This window comes from Stegostoma tigrinum, chromosome 27 (assembly GCF_030684315.1).
Source record: "Stegostoma tigrinum isolate sSteTig4 chromosome 27, sSteTig4.hap1, whole genome shotgun sequence".
NCBI classification, from domain to species: Eukaryota; Metazoa; Chordata; class Chondrichthyes; order Orectolobiformes; family Stegostomatidae; genus Stegostoma; species Stegostoma tigrinum.
Window position 1 is genome coordinate 40,522,752 of NC_081380.1, and position 19,186 is coordinate 40,541,937.

Sequence of the window (19,186 nt, forward strand, 5' to 3'; positions counted from 1 at the left end):
GAACAATTCACTGTTCATAGAACATAGAACATAGAACAGTACAGCACAGAACAGGCCCTTCAGCCCACAATGTTGTGCCGACCATTGATCCTCATGTATGCACCCTCAAATTTCTGTGACCATATACATGTCCAGCAGTCTCTTAAATGACCCCAATGACCTTGCTTCCACAACTGCTGCTGGCAACGCATTCCATGCTCTCACAACTCTCTGCGTAAAGAACCTGCCTCTGACAACCCCTCTATACTTTCCACCAACCAGCTTAAAACTATGACCCCTCGTGCTAGCCATTTCTGCCCTGGGAAATAGTCTCTGGCTATCAACTCTATCTATGCCTCTCATTATCTTGTATACCTCAATTAGGTCCCCTCTCCTCCTCCTTTTCTCCAATGAAAAGAGACCGAGCTCAGTCAACCTCACTTCATAAGATAAGCCCTCCAGTCCAGGCAGCATCCTGGTAAACCTCCTCTGAACCCTCTCCAAAGCATCCACATCTTTCCTATAATAGGGCGCCCAGAACTGGACGCAGTATTCCAAGTGCGGTCTAACCAAAGTTTTATAGAGCTGCAACAAGATCTCACGACTCTTAAACTCAATCCCCCTGTTAATGAAAGCCAAAACACCATATGCTTTCTTAACAACCCTGTCCACTTGGGTGGCCATTTTCAGGGATCTATGTATCTGCACACCAAGATCCCTCTGTTCCTCCACGCTGCCAAGAATCCTATTCTTAATCCTGTACTCAGCTTTCAAATTCGACCTTCCAAAATGCATCACCTCGCATTTATCCAGGTTGAACTCCATCTGCCACCTCTCAGCCCATCTCTGCATCCTGTCAATGTCCCGCTGCAGCCTACAACAGCCCTCTACACTGTCAACGACACCTCCGACCTTTGTGTCATCTGCAAACTTGCTGACCCATCCTTCAATTCCCTCGTCCAAGTCATTAATAAAAATTACAAACAGTAGAGGCCCAAGGACAGAGCCCTGTGGAACCCCACTCACCACTGACTTCCAGGCAGAATATTTTCCTTCTACTACCACTCGCTGTCTTCTGTTGGCCAGCCAATTCTGTATCCAGACAGCTAAGTTCCCCTGTATCCCATTCCTCCTGACCTTCTGAATGAGCCTACCATGGGGAACCTTATCAAATGCCTTACTGAAGTCCATATACACCACATCCACAGCTCGACCCTCATCAACTTTTCTAGTCACATCCTCAAAAAACTCGATAAGGTTTGTAAGGCATGACCTACCCCTCACAAAGCCGTGTTGACTGTATTCGATCAAGCCATGCTCTTCCAGATGATCATAAATCTTATCCCTCAGAATCCTTTCTAACACCTTGCAGACGACAGACGTGAGACTTACCGGTCTATAATTGCCGGGGATTTCCCTATTTCCTTTCTTGAAGAGAGGAATTACATTTGCCTCTCTCCAGTCCTCAGGTACGACTCCAGTGGAGAGCGAGGATGTTCATTGACTAAATTTTTTATTTAACCTATTTTTCTCATCAACCTGTTCAAAGCTGTTACTACACACCTCTGGAGCAGGTGGGACTAGATCCCGGGTCTCTCAGTCTAGAGATAATATTTCTAGATATTCAACAAGTTGTTATCAACTGCTTACTGTTACAACTAACTCATGTTGTGGAATCCCAGTCAGGAGTTGGTTCTCATGTTGAACTCGTGATATTGCATGATGCATCTACAGCAGCTGGACTGCCTTAGCAGATACTGCCTGCAAATTTTCCTCTAGTCTCTCTCCCCACTGTCCACAAACACCCCCTTCATGACACAAACAAGACTGAAATAACTGCACAGAGCCCAGTATCTCATCACTAAGTCACCCGTTATTTGCATGTGCACAGTACATGGGCTCTGACCAGCCAGCTCAGAGCCAGTCCTTAGATTGAGGAGACTCTCTGAATCTCCTGTGTATATCTATCAGCCAAGGCCCTTATTGGCCCAGGTTAACAGCCCCAATCGAGGCTCTCACACAATGAGATCCCCCAGGACTTTGTTCCAATCACTACAAAGACCACATTCGCCTGGCCCTCCTACTTCCAGAGCACTACGTTAAAAAGCGAAGCCCACTCACGTCCAGGGCTCTCCACACTTTTATTGTCCTGTCCTGCGAGGAGGAGAAGATGAGCCCGTCACCGCCCCATTTTACACACGTTACCGACTGTGTGTGTCCTGTCAGGATCTTATCACAGAGTCCCAGCACTGTGTCCCAGATGCGGATGCTGCAGTCCTTAGACGCGCTGGCCAGGTACCGACACTGTGGATTTCTGCCCAGACAGGCAAACAAAATTAAAAAAACAGCACTTTGTTACACTGTGGAAATCTACTTAAAAAGGATGTTAATTCAGAAAAGTGAACACTTGTTACCGTGAATCAGAAACAGAGAGTCAAGTTAAGCACGGACCCTGCTACAACTTTATCAGATCCACCTCCCCGTTCGTAACATCAATCCTGTCCGTCCTTAGAGTACAAATAAATTTTGGCCAATGCACAGTAAGAATTGTCACAGAACTGTTACAGTGCAGAAGGAGGCTATTCAGCCCATTATGTCAGCACCAGCTCTCCAAATGAGCAATTCACTTTGTGTAAGTCTCCTGCCTTCCCTATGCTTTCACTTTTCCAGTAACAGTCTGACTCCCTTTTGAAAGCTTCGATTGATGCTCCAATCTCTCAGAGGTAGTGTGTACCAGACCCTAAACAAACATTGCGTGTCATAGAGTCAAGGAGTTATACAGCATGGAAAGAGACTCTTTGGTCCAGATATCCTAAATTGATCTCGTCCATTTGCCAGCATTTGGCAAAAATCCCTCTAAACCCTTCCTATTCACAACCTCTAGACACCTTTTAAATGTTGTAATTGTCCCAGCCTCCACCACTTCCTCTGGCAGCTCCTTCCATACATGCACCACCCTCTGCATGATAACACTTCTCAGGTTGCTTTTAAATCTTTCCCCTCTCAACTTAAACCCACGCCCTCTAGTTTAGGGCTTCCCTACCCTGAGAAAAAGACCTTTAATATTCACCCTATCTGTGCTCGTCATGACTGTATAAACCTCTGTAAGGTCGCCCGTCAGCCTCCGACGCTCCAGGGAAAATAGCCCCATCCTATTCAGCCTCGCCCTGTAGCTCAAACCCTCCAATCCCAGCAACATTCTTACAAATCTTTCCTGAACCCTTTCAAGTTAAACAACATCCTTCCTATAGCAGGGAGACCAGAATTGCACACAGTATTCCAAAAGTGGCTGAACCAACGTCCCATACAGGCACAACATGGCCACCCAACTCCTATACTCAATGCACTGACCAACGAAGGTAAGCATATCAAATCCCTCCTTGGCTACCCTGTCTACCTGCGACTCCACTTTCACCATCCACCTGCACCAAGGCCCTTTTTGTCTAGCAACGTTCCCCAGAGCCCTACCATTAAGCGTACAAGTCCTGCCCGGATTTGCCTTAGCAAAATGCAACACCTCACATTTATCTAAATTAAATTCCTTCTGCCACTCCTTGGCCCATTGGCCCAGTTGATCAAGGTCCCATCGTACTCTTAAATAACCTTCTTCACTGTCCACTCCACCTCCAATTTTGGTGTCATCTGTAAACTTACTAACCATACCTCCTACATTGACACCCAAATCATTCAAATAAATGACAAAAAGCTGTGGACCCAGCACCGATCCTAGTAAGTTCTTCCTCATGTGTCCTTTGCTTCTTTTAATGAAATACTTTGAATCTGTGACGTCTTACTGTCAATCCTTTCATGAGTGGAAACATTTTCTCCCCACTTTCTGGCCATGATTGTGAAAGTGTCTATCAGATCGCCACTTCCCCCAAGGAAAACAGCTTGCGCGTTTTCAATCAAGCTTCATGACAAGAATTCTTCACACAAATGGTTCCGGGGTGAGATCTTTCCCGCATTCTCTCCAATGCTTTCACATTCTTCCAAAAGATGTGTGACGTTCAGAGGTGACACAATGATCTGGCTCAGAATGAACGTGTGTCTTATGTAAGTTATATCACTGTATAAAGGTATGGAGTAAGACAATAACATCGTCTGTTGTCTTGAGTATAAGAAGTGTGGTTCCTCTAATAACATATAAATACTGGTCAGTGAGCCACTGGTATGTAAACCATAAACAATTCTCATATATCATCTATTAGCTATGACCCACTTTCCACTCCTTTTAAATAATGCATTATCACTCATTCAATACAGCAAGTGGAAGGGAAGAAATCCCAAAATCTCTGCTGCTCGGAAGCAGTCACACACTTTAGTGAGCTTTGCTCTCATCTGTACCAAAAAATTGCAGACTCAAGGTCTTCAAGCAGTAGACTCCATGCTGATAGTCCCATCCAGTTCTGAGGGAGTGCTGCACCTTTGGTAGAGATGTCTTTCAAATCACTGAGCTACAGTGCTGATCACTATCCATCAGTGGATCCTTGACTTGTTGGTCACTAAAGTTAAAACTTGTCAACAGGACAACTGCTCAGTCACTGGCTGTACCTTTTTTTTTAATCAATTACTGACTCACATGTGCAGTGGCTCCCAGCAAAGATATGTAATCCACTTTGAGTGCCCTGTCAGAACCTTTCCAATTTGCCTGCCTGAGCTGGGATCCCACAAGAATATCTGAAATTAAACAGACAACATTTAATTTCATCCAGAGATACACACGACTTGCTGATACTCCTGAAACGACCCACCAAAAACCTTTCCCCCAGATTCCAGCTTGGTTATTCAGGCCACACTCAGCAAATCCCGTCGTTCGAGAGACAAGCTGGATGTTCAAGGGAAACGTGAAATCCAATGACAACGTTTTGGCCTGGACCAGATTTGTCCTCGGCTGCTTTGGGAAGCGAGAAATGCAATTGCTTCGCCACTTGCGAGGATCTTTGCATCCTCGCTCTCCACTGGAGTCGTACCTGAGGACTGGAGAGAGGCAAATATAATTCCTCTCTTCAAGAAAGGAAATAGGGAAATCCCCAGCAATTACAGACCAGTAAGTCTCACGTCTATCGTCTGCAAGGTGTTAGAAAGGATTCTGAGGGATAGGATTTATGACCATCTGGAAGAGCATGGCTTGATCAAATGCAGTCAACAAGGCTTTGAGAGGGGCAGGTCATGCCTCACAAACCTTATCGAGTTCTTTGAGGATGTGACTAGAAAAGTTGATGAGGGTCGAGCTGTGGATGTGGTGTATATGGACTTCAGTAAGGCATTTGATAAGGTTCCCCATGGTAGGCTCATTCAGAAGGTCAGGAGGAATGGGATACAGGGGAACTTAGCTGTCTGGATACAGAATTGGCTGGCCAACAGAAGGCAGCGAGTGGTAGTAGAAGGAAAATATTCTGCCTGGAAGTCAGTGGTGAGTGGTGTTCCACAGGGCTCTGTCCTTGGGCCTCTACTGTTTGTAATTTTTATTAATGACTTGGATGAGGGGATTGAAGGATGGGTCAGCAAGTTTGCAGACGACACAAAGGTTGGAGGTGTCGTTGACAGTATAGACGGCTGTTGTAGGCTGCAGCGGGACATTGACAGGATGCAGAGATGGGCTGAGAGGTGGCAGATGGAGTTCAACCTGGATAAATGCGAGGTGATGCATTTTGGAAGGTCGAATTTGAAAGCTGAGTACAGGATTAAGGATAGGATTCTTGGCAGTGTGGAGGAACAGAGGGATCTTGGTGTGCAGATACATAGATCCCTTAAAATGGCCACCCAAGTGGACAGGGTTGTTAAGAAAGCATATGGTGTTTTGGCTTTCATTAACAGGGGGATTGAGTTTAAGACACGCGAGATCTCGTTGCAGCTCTATAAAACTTTGGTTAGACCGCACTTGGAAAACTGCGTCCAGTTCTGGTCGCCCTATTATAGGAAAGATGTGGATGCTTTGGAGAGGGTTCAGAGGAGGTTTACCAGGATGCTGCCTGGACTGGAGGGCTTATCTTATGAAGAGAGGTTGACTGAGCTCGGACTTTTTTCATTGGAGAAAAGGAGGAGGAGAGGGCACCTAATTGAGGTGTACAAGATAATGAGAGGCATAGATAGAGTTGATAGCCAGAGACTATTTCCCAGGGCAGAAATGGCTAACACGAGGGGTCATAGTTTTAAGCTGGTTGGAGGAAAGTATAGAAGGGATGTCAGAGGCGGGTTCTTTACACAGAGAGTTGAGAGAGCATGGCATGCGTTGCCAGCAGCAGTTGTGGAAGCAAGGTCATTGGGGTCATTTAAGAGACTGCTGGACATGCATATGGTCACAGAAATTTGAGGGTGCATACATGAGGATCAATGGTCGGCACAACATCGTGGGCTGAAGGGCCTGTTCTGTGCTTACTGTTCTATGTTCTATGTTTTGAGATCAGAGATAATGGGAACTGCAGATGCTGGAGAATCCGAGATAACAAAGTGTACAGCTGGATGAACACAGAAGGCCAAGCAGCATCTTAGGAGCACAAAAGCTGACGTTTCAGGCCTAGACCCTTCATCAGGAAAGGGTCTAGGCCCAAAACGTCAGCTTTTGTGCTCCTAAGATGCTGCTTGGCCTGCTGTGTTCACCCAGCTCCACACTTAGTTACAACATTTTGAGATACCCGCTTTTGAAACAGCTCCAACTCCCTCTTAAGTCGGGCAAGTTGCCGACAGAGTCGATGGAAAGTTTAAGTGTGAAAAAATAATTAATAATCAAAAAAAAAATTAACATTGATTGACAGTTTGATAAGTGCAGACAAACCCCGGAGAGGAATTTTCTTTTTTTTTTAAGAAGATTAAATACCTGACTATTCTTGCACCCAGAAGCCAGCTTTTTCCCATCAGGAGACCAGGCAATGCTTAATACCCAGTGCTTATGACCTAAGGGAAAAGAATTGAAACTCTTTTCAGACACATTAGCTCCTGACCATTTTGCTGACTTTGAATTATTAATGAAAGACACATTGCTCAAATGGAAAATTAACTCATCCACTGTAATTTGTCGGAGTTTCCTTGGTTCGTTAATAATTGCATAGACTCAATCTCATTTTACTCACTGCCATAAAAATTCTACTGAATTAAAGAAAGACAGATTATCAAAGACAGGGCACAGAAATGGAATGAGTTAAGAGCAAGTTTAAATTGCAATTGCCCAGAGCGGAACCATTACAACCTTGAAATTGGGCTATTCAAAGTGGTGCCTGAACAAGATTAGTGTTGTCCACAATTTCAAATAGGTTGATGTCTCCATTATAAAGTAACAGCATTAGACACACATAAGTTATATCTTCAAATGGCAATCTTCAAAAGAGCTCAAACCAATGTTATTAGGTCTTTTCACGCTTGTTAGCAGAACAGAGATGCAGCACTGACTATCAAGAAGAACCAGTATTTATAAAGCTCATTCCACGATCTCAGCATGTCTCAAAGTGCTTTAGGACAACAAACAACCATTTTTCCGTGTTGCCAGCTGTTGCAACATAGGAAACGCAACAGCTAATTTAAAGCACAGCGGGCTCCCACAAACAGAACTGTGCCAATGACCAGATCACCCACAATTTTAATTCTGCAGATTGTGATTGACTAGACCACCGTCAGTAACTCCCCTACATCCTCCTCGGTATAATGCCCTGGGGCCAATCAGGGATCGCAGGCAGGCCCTTGATTTAGCATCTCACCCGAAACACGGTACTGACAACGCGGCACTCCTTCAAGCCCTACCTGGATTAAAATGGGCCACAGCCTCAGGAGTAGGTCAGTCCTTCTGTTTCAGAGTAATAGTGCTGAGCCACACTGGACACAGCACGAGCTAAAATATAGCCTACAATTGTCGAAACTACCCAACATTGTCTTTTCGGTAAATATCACACTAATCACAGGGAAGGCAGTGCTGGGAGATGGAACCCTCTCTGTAATTTCTCTGCATCATGCACTCGCAGACAGTGATTCTTCCAATTTTTCTATCAACTACACAAGCCTCCAAGCCCTGGCATGACTGCCACTTCCAGAACCAGAAGTCAATACTGTTATTGAACCGCCAACGCTGATCACACTGCCGTGCAGCTAAGAGGGAACACTGCTCGCAGGTTGAGATTGGAACGGGAGTTTGATGTAGAGTTAAGCTCCCTCTACTCTAATGCCCAAGAATGTACACTGCTTCAGTCCCAACTGGAGAAAGAGCGCCACCTGCTGCATTTGAAACACCACATCATATGAAGGATGTGAATGCACTGGAGTGCGGAAACTGTAATAACAGTCCCAGGCAGAAGGCACTTCAGTTCAAGTTTGAAATGAAAGAATTGGGACTGTTTTCCTTCGAGATAAGATGAGCTGGAGGAGATTTGATGGAGGTTTGCAAAATCATGAGTGGCCCAGATAGAATAGCCAGGGAGAAACTATTTCCACTCACATTAGGAAGGAGAAAAAGAGGGCCTAGATTGAAAGTGATGTGGATAAGAAGCAAGGGTGAATCGAGGAAAAACTTTTTCACCCAGCGAGTAGTTATGATATGGAATGCACTGTCTGGAAACCTGGTGAAGGCACATTCAACTGAGACATTCAAGAGGGGATTTGTTGGATAGGAATTATGGGCAAGGTTCTTGGGGAAAAAGCAGCAGTTTGGCACAAGGTAATGACACTCAATTAACAAGGCAGTGCAAGCATGATGGGCCAAATGGCCTCCTTCTGTGAATGTGCAAAAGGAGAGAGGTTGTTCGCTTGAATCCTCTAATTCATTTTAGGAGAAAGATTATCTCAGAGTACTTAATCAAACGGGCCAATGAGTGGCAGATGGTGTTTCATTTAGAAAAATGAGGTGTTACATCTCAGTAAGGCAAACTTATTCAGTTAATGGTAGGGCCCTGGGGAGTGTTGCCCAACAAAGAGACCTTGGAGTGCGGGTCCATAGTTCCATGAAAGTGGAGTCACAGGTAGATAGGATAGTGAAGAAGGCATTTTGCACACTTGCCATCTTTACTCAGTGCATTGAGTATATGAACTGGGAAATCATATTGCAGCTGTACAGGACATTGATGAGCCACTTTTGGAATGCGGTGTACAATTCTAGTTGCCCCTCTATAGAAAGGATATTATTAAATCTGGGAGGCTGCAGGAAAGATTTACAAGGATGTTGCTGGGACTGGAGGGTTTGAGGCTGAATAGGCTGAGGCTATTTTTTTCTCCTGGAGCGTTACAGATTGAGAGGTGACCTAATAGAGGTTTCTAAAACCAAGAGGGGCATGGATACGGTAAATAGACAACGTCTTTCCCCAGAGTTTGGGGGGGGGGGGGGGGGGGGGGGGGGGGGGGGGAGAGAGAGAGAGAGAGAGAGAGAGAGAGAGAGAGAGAGAGAGAGAGAGAGAGAGAGAGAGAGAGTCCAAAACTAGAGGCTACAGGTTTAAGGTGAGAGCAGAAACGATGTAAAAGGGACCTGAGGGATAGCTTTTTCACACAGAGGGTGGTGTATGTATGGAACAAGCTACCAGAGGAAGTTGTGATGGTTGGTACAATTACATTTTAAAAGACATCTGGATGACTTTATGAATAGGAAAGACTAAGAGGGATACGAACCAAATGCTGGCAAATTGAACAAGGTCAGTTGTCTAGTTGGCATAGACCAGTTGGACCAAAGTGGCTATTTCCATGCTGTATGACTATATGACTCTAAATGTTACCAACTTAACCAAACTCCAAGGTATAAGCTAATAAATTAAATCAATGTCCTCTGGTCTCACTTCGCGCTATTGCTTAAAAATGTTTTGATGTTCAGGCTGGAGGGGAGGCCAATCACCTTCCCAGTAAAAGCTGCTTACATCAGTCTCAAATCAGAAATTAGAAAAGGCTGGGGTCATTGTGTCTCATGTCAGAAAGACAACATTGCTCAAAGTGAACTTGCCTTTAGATGTGAACTGAGGGGTTTCAGTTGATAGATCCCAGAACCGCACAGTCGTGTCTCCTGATCCGCTTGCTAGGTACCTTTAAACATCAGAGACAATGCGTCAATACTGCACACCATATGCAATTCGCACCAAGTATAATCAACTTCACCTACTGTCAACAGTGCTACATGGATAATAACAGAAGTGCAGTAGACTATTCAACCCATCAAATTCTGTTTCACCATTCAAGCATATCATCAATCTCTACCCTACATCTGACCACTATCTCCATATCCCTTAACATCATTCATGACTATTGATTTCTGTCTCAAAGTCAGTGACTAAGCTTCCACAGCCCTCTGGGATAGAGGATTCCAGAGATTCATCACCCTCTGCATGAGGAAATTCCTCTTCATGAGACGAAGTTCCCCAATTCCGGACTCACCAGTCAGAGAACATCTTTCTTACATCCACTGTGTCATGCCCTTTAAATTTCAGTGAGATTGCTTCTCATTCCTTAAAGCTCTTGAGAACGTAGGCCCAGGTTCCACAATCTTTTCACGTAAGAAAATCTCACCCTCCCAGAGATTCATCTGAAGAATTACTTCCCAAGTTTCGACACGGACCTGATCGTAAGTTCGAATGACTGCCCAAAGGTCTCAGTTCCCTTGCTCAAAAAAACACTTACTATGTGAAAACCTGGACACTTTGAGAATGTCGGAAAGCATTATGTATTGGTTTCTCAGCTCAAGGCCTGGAATGGGAATGGAACCAGCAGCTGTGTGACTGAGAGATCGGGGTGCTACCAAGTAGACCACAGCTGTTGTAAAAGGAACACATCTAAATCTTTTTGCTTACTTAGGCAAAGGAAGGAGTGTTATAATAGATTTCATAACCTTTGGGAGACTTACAATGTTCACAGACAATGAAGTGCCTTTGAAGTGTAGATGGTTTAGGAAAGATTTCACAGGACGTTGCCAGGAATGGAGGGTTCGAGATATAAAAATAGACCAAAAAGGCTGGCACCTTGTTGACTGGAGCGTAGCAGGCTGAGGGGTGACCTTGTTTTAGTTGATAATATAAGAGGAACAAAGATACAGTGAATGACAAGGATCTTATCCCTAGGTTGGGTGAGTTCATAGTTGGGGGTACATTTTTAAGGTGAGCGGAGAACGATCTAAATGGACATGAGGGGCAACGTTATTTTTTTTAAAAACACAGACAGTGGCTCGTGTATGGAATGAAGTGGTAGACACGAGTACGGTTACAATGTTTAAAAGACATTTAGATAAGTTCACGAATAGGAAAGGTTTGGAGGAATATCGGCCAAACACAGGCAAGTGGGACTAGTTCAGTTTGGGATGCTAGCTGAGTGGCAAATATTGGCTGGGTCACAATGGGTAAATCCTTGGCTCTTCTTCAGAATAGTGCTGGGTGATCTTTTGCATTTACCTGAGCAGACACTTGAGGCTTGGATTTACCATCAAATTTCAAAACCCTGAGTGGGCTGCGAGGAGTAGATAGGGAGAAACTGTACCTGCGTGTAAAAGGGCACAAATATGACAGGACAACGATTTAAAGTGATGTGCAAGAGAAGTAGGAGTGAAGTGAGCAGATATTTTCACACAGGGAGTAGTTAGTGTGGGAACGCACTGTCTGGAGATGAGGCTTTCAAAAGGGTACTGGATGATTATTTACAGTCCTAGAGTCATAGAGCATGGAAACAGACCCTTTGGTCCAACCAACCCACGCTGACCATAATCCCAAACTCAACACCTGCCTGTGCCCATATCCCACAAAACATTTCTTACTCATGTATTTACACAAATGTCTTTTAAACGTAACTGTACCCATACCCACCACCTCCTCTGGAAGTTTAGTCCACACACAAACCCACCTGCTGCTTTAAAAAACTTCCCCTTGTTTACTTTACAGACCTTTCTCCTCTCACCTTAAAAATGTGCCCCCTTATCTTGAAATCACTCACCATAAGGAGAAGACACTTACCTTTCACCTTATCTATACCCCCTCATGATTCTATAAACCTCTACGGTTACCCCTCAACCTCCTGCGGAAAAAAGCCTCATTTGTTTGGATAAAACTAATATGCGAGTATGAGGAAAAAGCAGGAGGTTGGCACAAGGTATTGATGCCTATTTAATGAGCCAGAGTAAGTACGAAGGGCTAAATTTCCTTTCTCCGCGCATAAGCCTTCTATGATTTACAAGACTGTATTTCTAACAGTGCAGCATTTCCACGGCACTCTACTGGAGTGTCAGCCTTGGTTTCTCAGCTCAAGGCCTGGAATGGGAATGGAACCAGCAGCTGTGTGACTGAGAGATCGGGGTGCTACCAAGTAGACCACAGCTGATGGAAAAGGAACACATCTAAATCTTTTTCTCTTCGAGAGACTTGCCTCCCAGTTGGACTGAAGGCCACAGAAACGACCGCTTCAGTGTGTCCTTCCAGTGAGCTGCTACAACGTGTCACAGCCCGAACTCGAAACACTGCCTGCGGTTGATAAATAATGTCGATAACATTTTCCGTTTCCACTTTTTGCTCTTGCAGCGTCTTCTCCAGCGAGGTGACAATCTCCGTCTCGTGCACGAAGAAGGCCAAAGGCGGGGCATCATCCTGAAATCATCAGAAAAAGCCGCTTCATCTATTTGCCCCACTGGCCACCTGCTACCCAATGATTTTTACCCCAAACGAACAATGATCGACAGCAAAGCACTTTCATACCCACAACCTCTGCTACCCAGACTGACAAGGGCAGCAGATACACTGGTACACCACCCTCTGCAAATTCCCCAAGCCCCTCACCAGCCTGACCTGGAAATATATCTCCACTCCTTCAGCATTGCAGAGTCAAAATCCTGGAATTCTCTCCCTAAAAGCACTGTGGGTGTCCCGACATCACACAAACTACAGAGGTTCAAGGCAGCAGCTCACCACCACCCTCTCGAGGGGCAATAAATGTAGGCCCAGCTAGCAAAGCCAGAATCCTGACAACCAGATTAAAAGAATGAACCACTGGTCATCAATCCTGACTGATACAACGTCTGAATGCTCACATAACAAAGATGCTTAAAGACAGCAATTTTCCTCCCCTTTTTGCCCACAATTAGCAGCTCAGCTTGCAGACCTGTTTTCAATTCCTCACAAATTTCCCGCTTCCTATCAGCACTTCCCCCAAAGTCAGTAAAGCCCTGATTGAGTTCTGCGCAGTTATTCACAGCCGCAATCCCTCGTCCTATCAAACTGACATAAATGCGTCAGGTGGAACTCAGTGGGTAGCACTCCGAGTCAGAGGTCACGAGTTCAAAACCCTCCCAGGGACTCCAGCACAAAAATCTAGAGTGACATTCTAATGCAGCATTGAGAGAATATCTCAATTCATTGCCCATACTGAAAACTCTAAATCAAAATTTAATACATGTATGCTACTCATTCATTGAAAAAAAATTTCATAGATAAGCGTTGGGCAGCATGGTGCCTCAGTGATTAACACTGCTGCGTCTCAGCATCAGGGACCCCTGTTCAATTCCAGCCTCGGCGACTGCGCAGAGTTTGCAGATTCTCCCCACATCTGCCTGGGTTTCCTCCAGGTGCTCTGGTTTCCTCCCACAGTCCAAAGATGTACAATTTAGGCAAACTGGCTGTGAGAAATTGCCCACAGTATCCAGGGATGTGCAGGTTTGGTGGATTAGCCATGGGAAACGCAGGGTTACAGAGGCAGGGTAAGGGGTTGCGGGGTCTTTGGAGATTCAGTGCAACTTGATGGGCTGAATAGAATCCCAACAGTGTCGAAGGAGGCCATGAAAAAGTTAACAACAACAAAACAAAAAAAAAAATCCATCACAGAAATCTAACTAATTAAAACATGCATTGAATCTATCCAAATAAAATTAAAATTACAAGCAAATCTCACCCTGAATACGTATTGTCATCAATACAACACAATAGTTCTGATGGAGAAGTTCATGATGAGTTCAGGAATCGACTGATCCTGCGTCTGAGGATTTGTAGCCTTTTCCCGATCACACCCAACACTGACAAAGGGAAGTTTCTCACTGGTCATGACTGTCTCCACTTCCAGCAAAATTCTTCAAGGGTAGACATCATAGAGAAAGACGAGCTCATGAAATAGCTTTTCATCTTTGTTTAATAAAATCTGTCCCATTAAGAACTCTGCCTTCTTGAAGCGTTCCAAAAACCCAATAACTGCAAATGTCAGTCAGCTCCTATATATTTTTTAAATCGACTGTTCAGATGCATGATGACACACCTCTGGGGTAGGAGGGCCTTGGCCTCCTGGCCGAGAGGTGGGGATATGAACACTGCACCATAAGACCCTCACTGTCCAAGTACTGAGGAGGTCCCCTGATTTTGTTTCAGAAGTCAGACACGATCAGATATCTTCAGATTAGTATGACTTAGACCTTGCTCCTGTATGTCGGAGAATGGGTGAATTCCCAATTAATGTCCACCATCTCCACATAACTAAAGACCCAGCTTCTGTACATTTAACAGACAAAGCTGAAAGCACAGTCACGAACATGAGTGAGAAGCTGAGCGAGGGACACAGTAAGCGCCATGGTACTCCATATACAACTGTCTAAAACGTGAAATGATTTTACCTTAGGCAACAGAACATTGCACACAAGCTGTAACTTGTCGGGGGTTATGTCAACCGGAACATCTAAAGGTGCCCCCAGAATCTCCCCGCCCTCATCTTTGAACTGTACCAGCAACCGCTGGCTGCCCTCCTTCATTGCTGGACGCTAAACGAGAGCTGGAAAACAAAAATGGTGAGAGAAGCCAATCAAACATCAAGGCTTGTGAAAGCTGCAGCATTTGTAATCACTTCGCAGAGTGGATGCATCAGCAAATCAGCCCACAGAGACAAAAACAGAATGGTCTGCATGTAAGAAAGTCAAATTAAACTTAAAGAAAACGCAGAAAGCTGCAATACAAAGCAATTTGGTGGTACTTGTGCAGGAAACAGAAAGCTAGCACATAGGGTGCAGCAGGTAATCAGGAAGGCTAATCGAATGTTGGCCCTTATTTTAAGGGGGTTGGAGTATTTGAGAAGGGAGGTTTTACTGCAACTGTACCAGGTGCTGGTGGGACCACATCTGGAGTACTGTGTGCAGTATTGCTCCCCCTTACTTAAGGAGTTGTTTCAGTTGAAGGAGTTTAGAGAAAGTTCACTAAGATGATCCCTGGTATGGAGGGATTGTATGGGAAAAGGCTAAACAGGGTGGCAGGAGTTTAAAGGAATGTGGGGTGATCTCCTCGAAACATACAGGATTCTTAAAGGGCTTGACAGGGTCAATGCTGACAAGATGTTTCTCCTCATGGGAGTGTGTAAGACTGTCTCAGAATAAAGGGACGCCAATTTAAAACTGAGATGAGGAGGAATTTCTTCTCTGAGAGGGTTGGGTGCCTTTAGAACCCCTTGCCTCAGAGACCTAGGGGGGCAGATTGTATGTACATATTTAGGGCAGAGATAGATTCTTGATCAATCAGGGAATCGAGAGTATAGGGAAAGGGCAGCAAAGTGGACTTGAGGAATGTTGAATCAGCCACGAATATTATTGAATGGTGGTGCAGGCTCTGGGGCGAAACAGACTACTCCTGGTCCTATTTGACATGCCTTATTGTGGCCACTTGATCAGAGCTGAAACACTACAGAGATCTCTTCAGGAACACCGAAGCAGAGGGCAGCACACTGAGGCATCAAGCTAGGCACAGCTGGATGACAGATGTCACAAAGTGGTTGCAGACAGCATACAGCATGGGGAGGTGCGAGATAGACGAGTACTGCGTACCGTGACAACAGAGCTTCTGGCAGCAGCGGTAATAGTAATGGTCATGAAGGGAATGTTATTTTTAATTGTGGAACCGATGGATAACTCTCTCCAAGAGCCAGCACAAGCACACTGCTGGAAATCCCCAGAAAGTTACTTATCATCTAATGTTGAAAGGTTTGTTAAATCATTAATGGCTACAACACAGCAGGAGGTCTTTCTGACAAACGACAGAGTTGGCAGGCATTAAATCTCGTGCCCAAACACCAATCAAGCAAAGTGCTTTGTTCGGAGCAGCATAGAGCTTCCTACAAGTTGGCGAGGCTACATCCACACAGACAAGTGGTGAGTATTTCATCCCACTCTTCATTTGAATCCTATTTGCAGTCAAGAAGCTTTCAGGAATCAGGATGCCTGATTAACAAGAGTTTCAGGGAATCGAGGGTACAGGGAAAGAGCAGCAAAGTGGACGTGAGAAATGGTGCATCAGACATGATCTTATAGAATGTTGATACAGCCTCTGGGGCCAAACGGACTACTCCCGTTCCTATTTGTTTTGCCTTATTTTGGCAGCCTACATTGCAGGGAGTATTTACTGAAGTAAATACCTTAACGTGGCAGCATGGGGTGCAGTCCAGTTCATGGAGTTATGTGCAGGCATACCCCGTTAGTCATTTCCTGCGTATCAGGTGAATAATGACATATTGTATGTTTCTGGGTCACGGGATCCAGTCATATGGCATGCAGAAACACTGCACCCAAGGAGAAAATCAGAAATTTAAGAATGAAGAATCAAAGCAAACAACATAAACTGCAGCACAATTAAATGGAACGGGGCTAAGTCACAGAACTGCACACCACCCTCAAATGCTGCTCAGCACTCATCTGTCAAAAGGTTCTGCATTGAAGTTCTGCTCCAGTAATGTGAGCACAAAATCCAGGCTAACAGTCCCAGTGCAGTACTGACAGAAGTAATGAGAACTACTGACAGACGAGAGCGCAGCATTGTCAAAGCTACTGAATTTCAGAGAGGACATTAAACCAAGCCCCTGTCAGCTCTCTCCCGTAAAGGATCCCACGGCACTCAAAAATTGACAGGGGAGACCTACCCAATGTCCTAGTTAATATTTATTCCTCAGCCAACATCTTTTGGTCATCCAATACTGTTTGAAAGATTGTGCTATGCACAGATTCGACCATCAAGTCCACACCAACCCTCTGAACAGCATCCGACCCAGACCCATCCCCGCACTTCCCATGGCTAATGCATCTAACCTGCACATCTTTACACAGACGGTTTGCTATGCTTCCTATTTTACAGCAGAAATTGGCTAATTTAATCAAAGAACATGTTCTTCAGCTGTTAATAATAGGCAGAACATTCACAGGAAACACTGACATGATCCCACATTCAAGCAGCAGGTACGGAACAATCATAAGGTCGCTAATAGCTACACTAACAACCAGTATAAACTAGTTAAAACCAGTGGAGCTTTTAACATGGTGAATTTGCACCTGCTAGAAGCGACTTGTGTTTATACATAGTGACCCACTCTGCAAACAAAAGGAATATGTTCAAGACTTGATATTTTTTGGAATTACCTGGGAGATCGGCTTAAAGTTTGCCATTGCTTTCTCCATGGTAATGATTCAGCTAATCAGAATCAACTTGCTAACTTATCAGCCCCTTTTTCTCCTGTGCATAAGTCATTGTAATTGTTTGAAATTTTGCCTTTATCCTGATGAGTGCTAAACAAAAAGCTTCGGCAACATGACTCTTAATCTCAGCAATATTGCCGCCAGAAGTTCATCATTAAGTAAGTGCTCTCGACCATTCCAAGGCTGTGCTATAAAAATGCAAGCTTCTTCTTAAGCCAAATGATTTAGTTCTCTAATGTCCCAATACACTTAGCAAGTCAGCAGCTGATACATTCTGATCAGATGGACCCAGCTATGGGTTATTTTTTGTTGATTCATTATGAGCTGTGAACCATCAACAAAATTCTTCTGACCTTCTGTGATCACCCATATGAAGGTGGTGATGAACTGTTTTCCTGTACTTCTGCAGCCCAGGTGGCGAGTATGCACCTACAACACTGTGTGAGAGGGAATTCCAGGTCATCCCACCTGGCAAAGAAGTGACTAATATATCCTGCCCACATCAGGATGAGCAAAGGGAGGGCAACAGCAGTTGTGTGTCCCTTAGGTATTGAGCCCCAGAATCACAACATTATTACAATGTAGAAAGAAGCCATTCAGCCCTATTTCCTACCCCAGCTCAATGGCAGAGTGCTAATCTCCTTCTCCCCCAGATCACTGCGCTTCACCACCCAATGAGACAGACAGTGTAAGAACTGCAGATGCTGGAGTCAGAGATAACACGGTGTGGAGCTGGAGAAACACAGCAGGCCAGGCAGCATCAGAGAAGCAGGAACATTTTCTGAGGAAAGGTCCTGACCCAAAACATCAACTTTCCTGCTCATCATCACCCAATGCCCTGTTTGAATGCCTCAAAAATAAAATGCCCACAGTCTGATTTGAATCCAGGCCCACAGAGCATTAGAATAAAACAAAAAAACCACAGATTTTTAAAATCTGAAACAAAACTGAAATTGCAGGAGAAACTCAGCAGATCTGGCAACATCTATGGAGAAAAAGCACAGTTTAAGTTTGGAGTCCAGTTCTGAAGAACTGGTCTTGATACATCAACTCTGCCTTCTCTCCGCAAATGTTGCCAGGCCTGCTGAGTTTCTCCAGCAGTTTCTGTTTTTGCTCCACGGAGCATTACTTGGGTCCCTGGAACCCGATGAAAAGTAAGGAGGGTAAATGAACTGAGTGCAGCAACAGAGGCGATTAAAGTTGTTACTGTTTCAGAATGTGGCAACAGTAACAATTCAGATTGATACAGTTCCAGGATTCTTTCGCACAGGCCAGCAGCCCGGAAAAGCAAAGACCATGGCACAGCATGGAGAAGGGGGTCTGCTGGAGATGCAACGAGCAGACTTTTCAGCAATGGCCTGATAAAAAGGTGATTTTAATTCACCCACCCTCCCACCGTTATTAACCCGAGAGTGACACCCACAGTTGAAGGAATCTCAAACAGAGCCGAAAGTAAGCACATTCAACACCAAATGCAAAACCGACCCCAAATTACCTTCAAAACCCCAAACAGCAGCACCAGCACCACATGGAGCTGATTCTGAACCTGGCTGGCAACTATCCAAGGACAGCAAGAGTCTCCACTTTCAATCCTCACGGCGAATCAACCAGGAGCGCCCCCTCTGCCTGTTAGCACTGGGAGGCCAACCAGCAACTAGGATCTTGTTGAGATTCAAGCGTGCCCTTTTTTTTGAGAAGTTTTTAAATTGCTGTTTAGGATCTTGTCTGTTTTGACTGCCAGAGTAAACTTCATTCTTAAAAAAAGAACCAAGTTAACAGTGTAATTCCTCTTTGTGAAGATGTTTTCTGTTTGTGGAAATGATCGAGCTTCCAATTGCCTGCCAC

General features: G+C 44.7%; 1 protein-coding gene across 3 annotated transcripts in view; it reads right to left on the reverse strand.

Annotated features, from left to right (window-relative positions):
• Positions 1-18,908, reverse strand: part of nle1 (notchless homolog 1 (Drosophila)) — a 36,364-nt gene extending 17,456 nt beyond the window's left edge. Inside the window, exons 1-7 of one of the 3 annotated variants that reach the window (XM_059655371.1) lie at positions 18,837-18,908; positions 14,510-14,664; positions 12,286-12,503; positions 9,887-9,966; positions 6,797-6,873; positions 4,559-4,656; positions 2,101-2,293 (exon numbers count right to left, since the gene is read on the reverse strand). In XM_059655371.1, coding sequence (XP_059511354.1) covers positions 2,101-2,293; positions 4,559-4,656; positions 6,797-6,873; positions 9,887-9,966; positions 12,286-12,503; positions 14,510-14,644 — 801 coding nt within the window. In that variant the 5' untranslated portion in view covers positions 14,645-14,664; positions 18,837-18,908. Of the gene's footprint in view, positions 1-2,100; positions 2,294-4,558; positions 4,657-6,796; positions 6,874-9,886; positions 9,967-12,285; positions 12,504-14,509; positions 14,665-18,836 lie in introns of those variants that run through there. The other 2 variants (XM_048557252.2, XM_059655373.1) reach the window with 2 other exon arrangements.
• Positions 18,909-19,186: the final 278 nt, after the last annotated feature.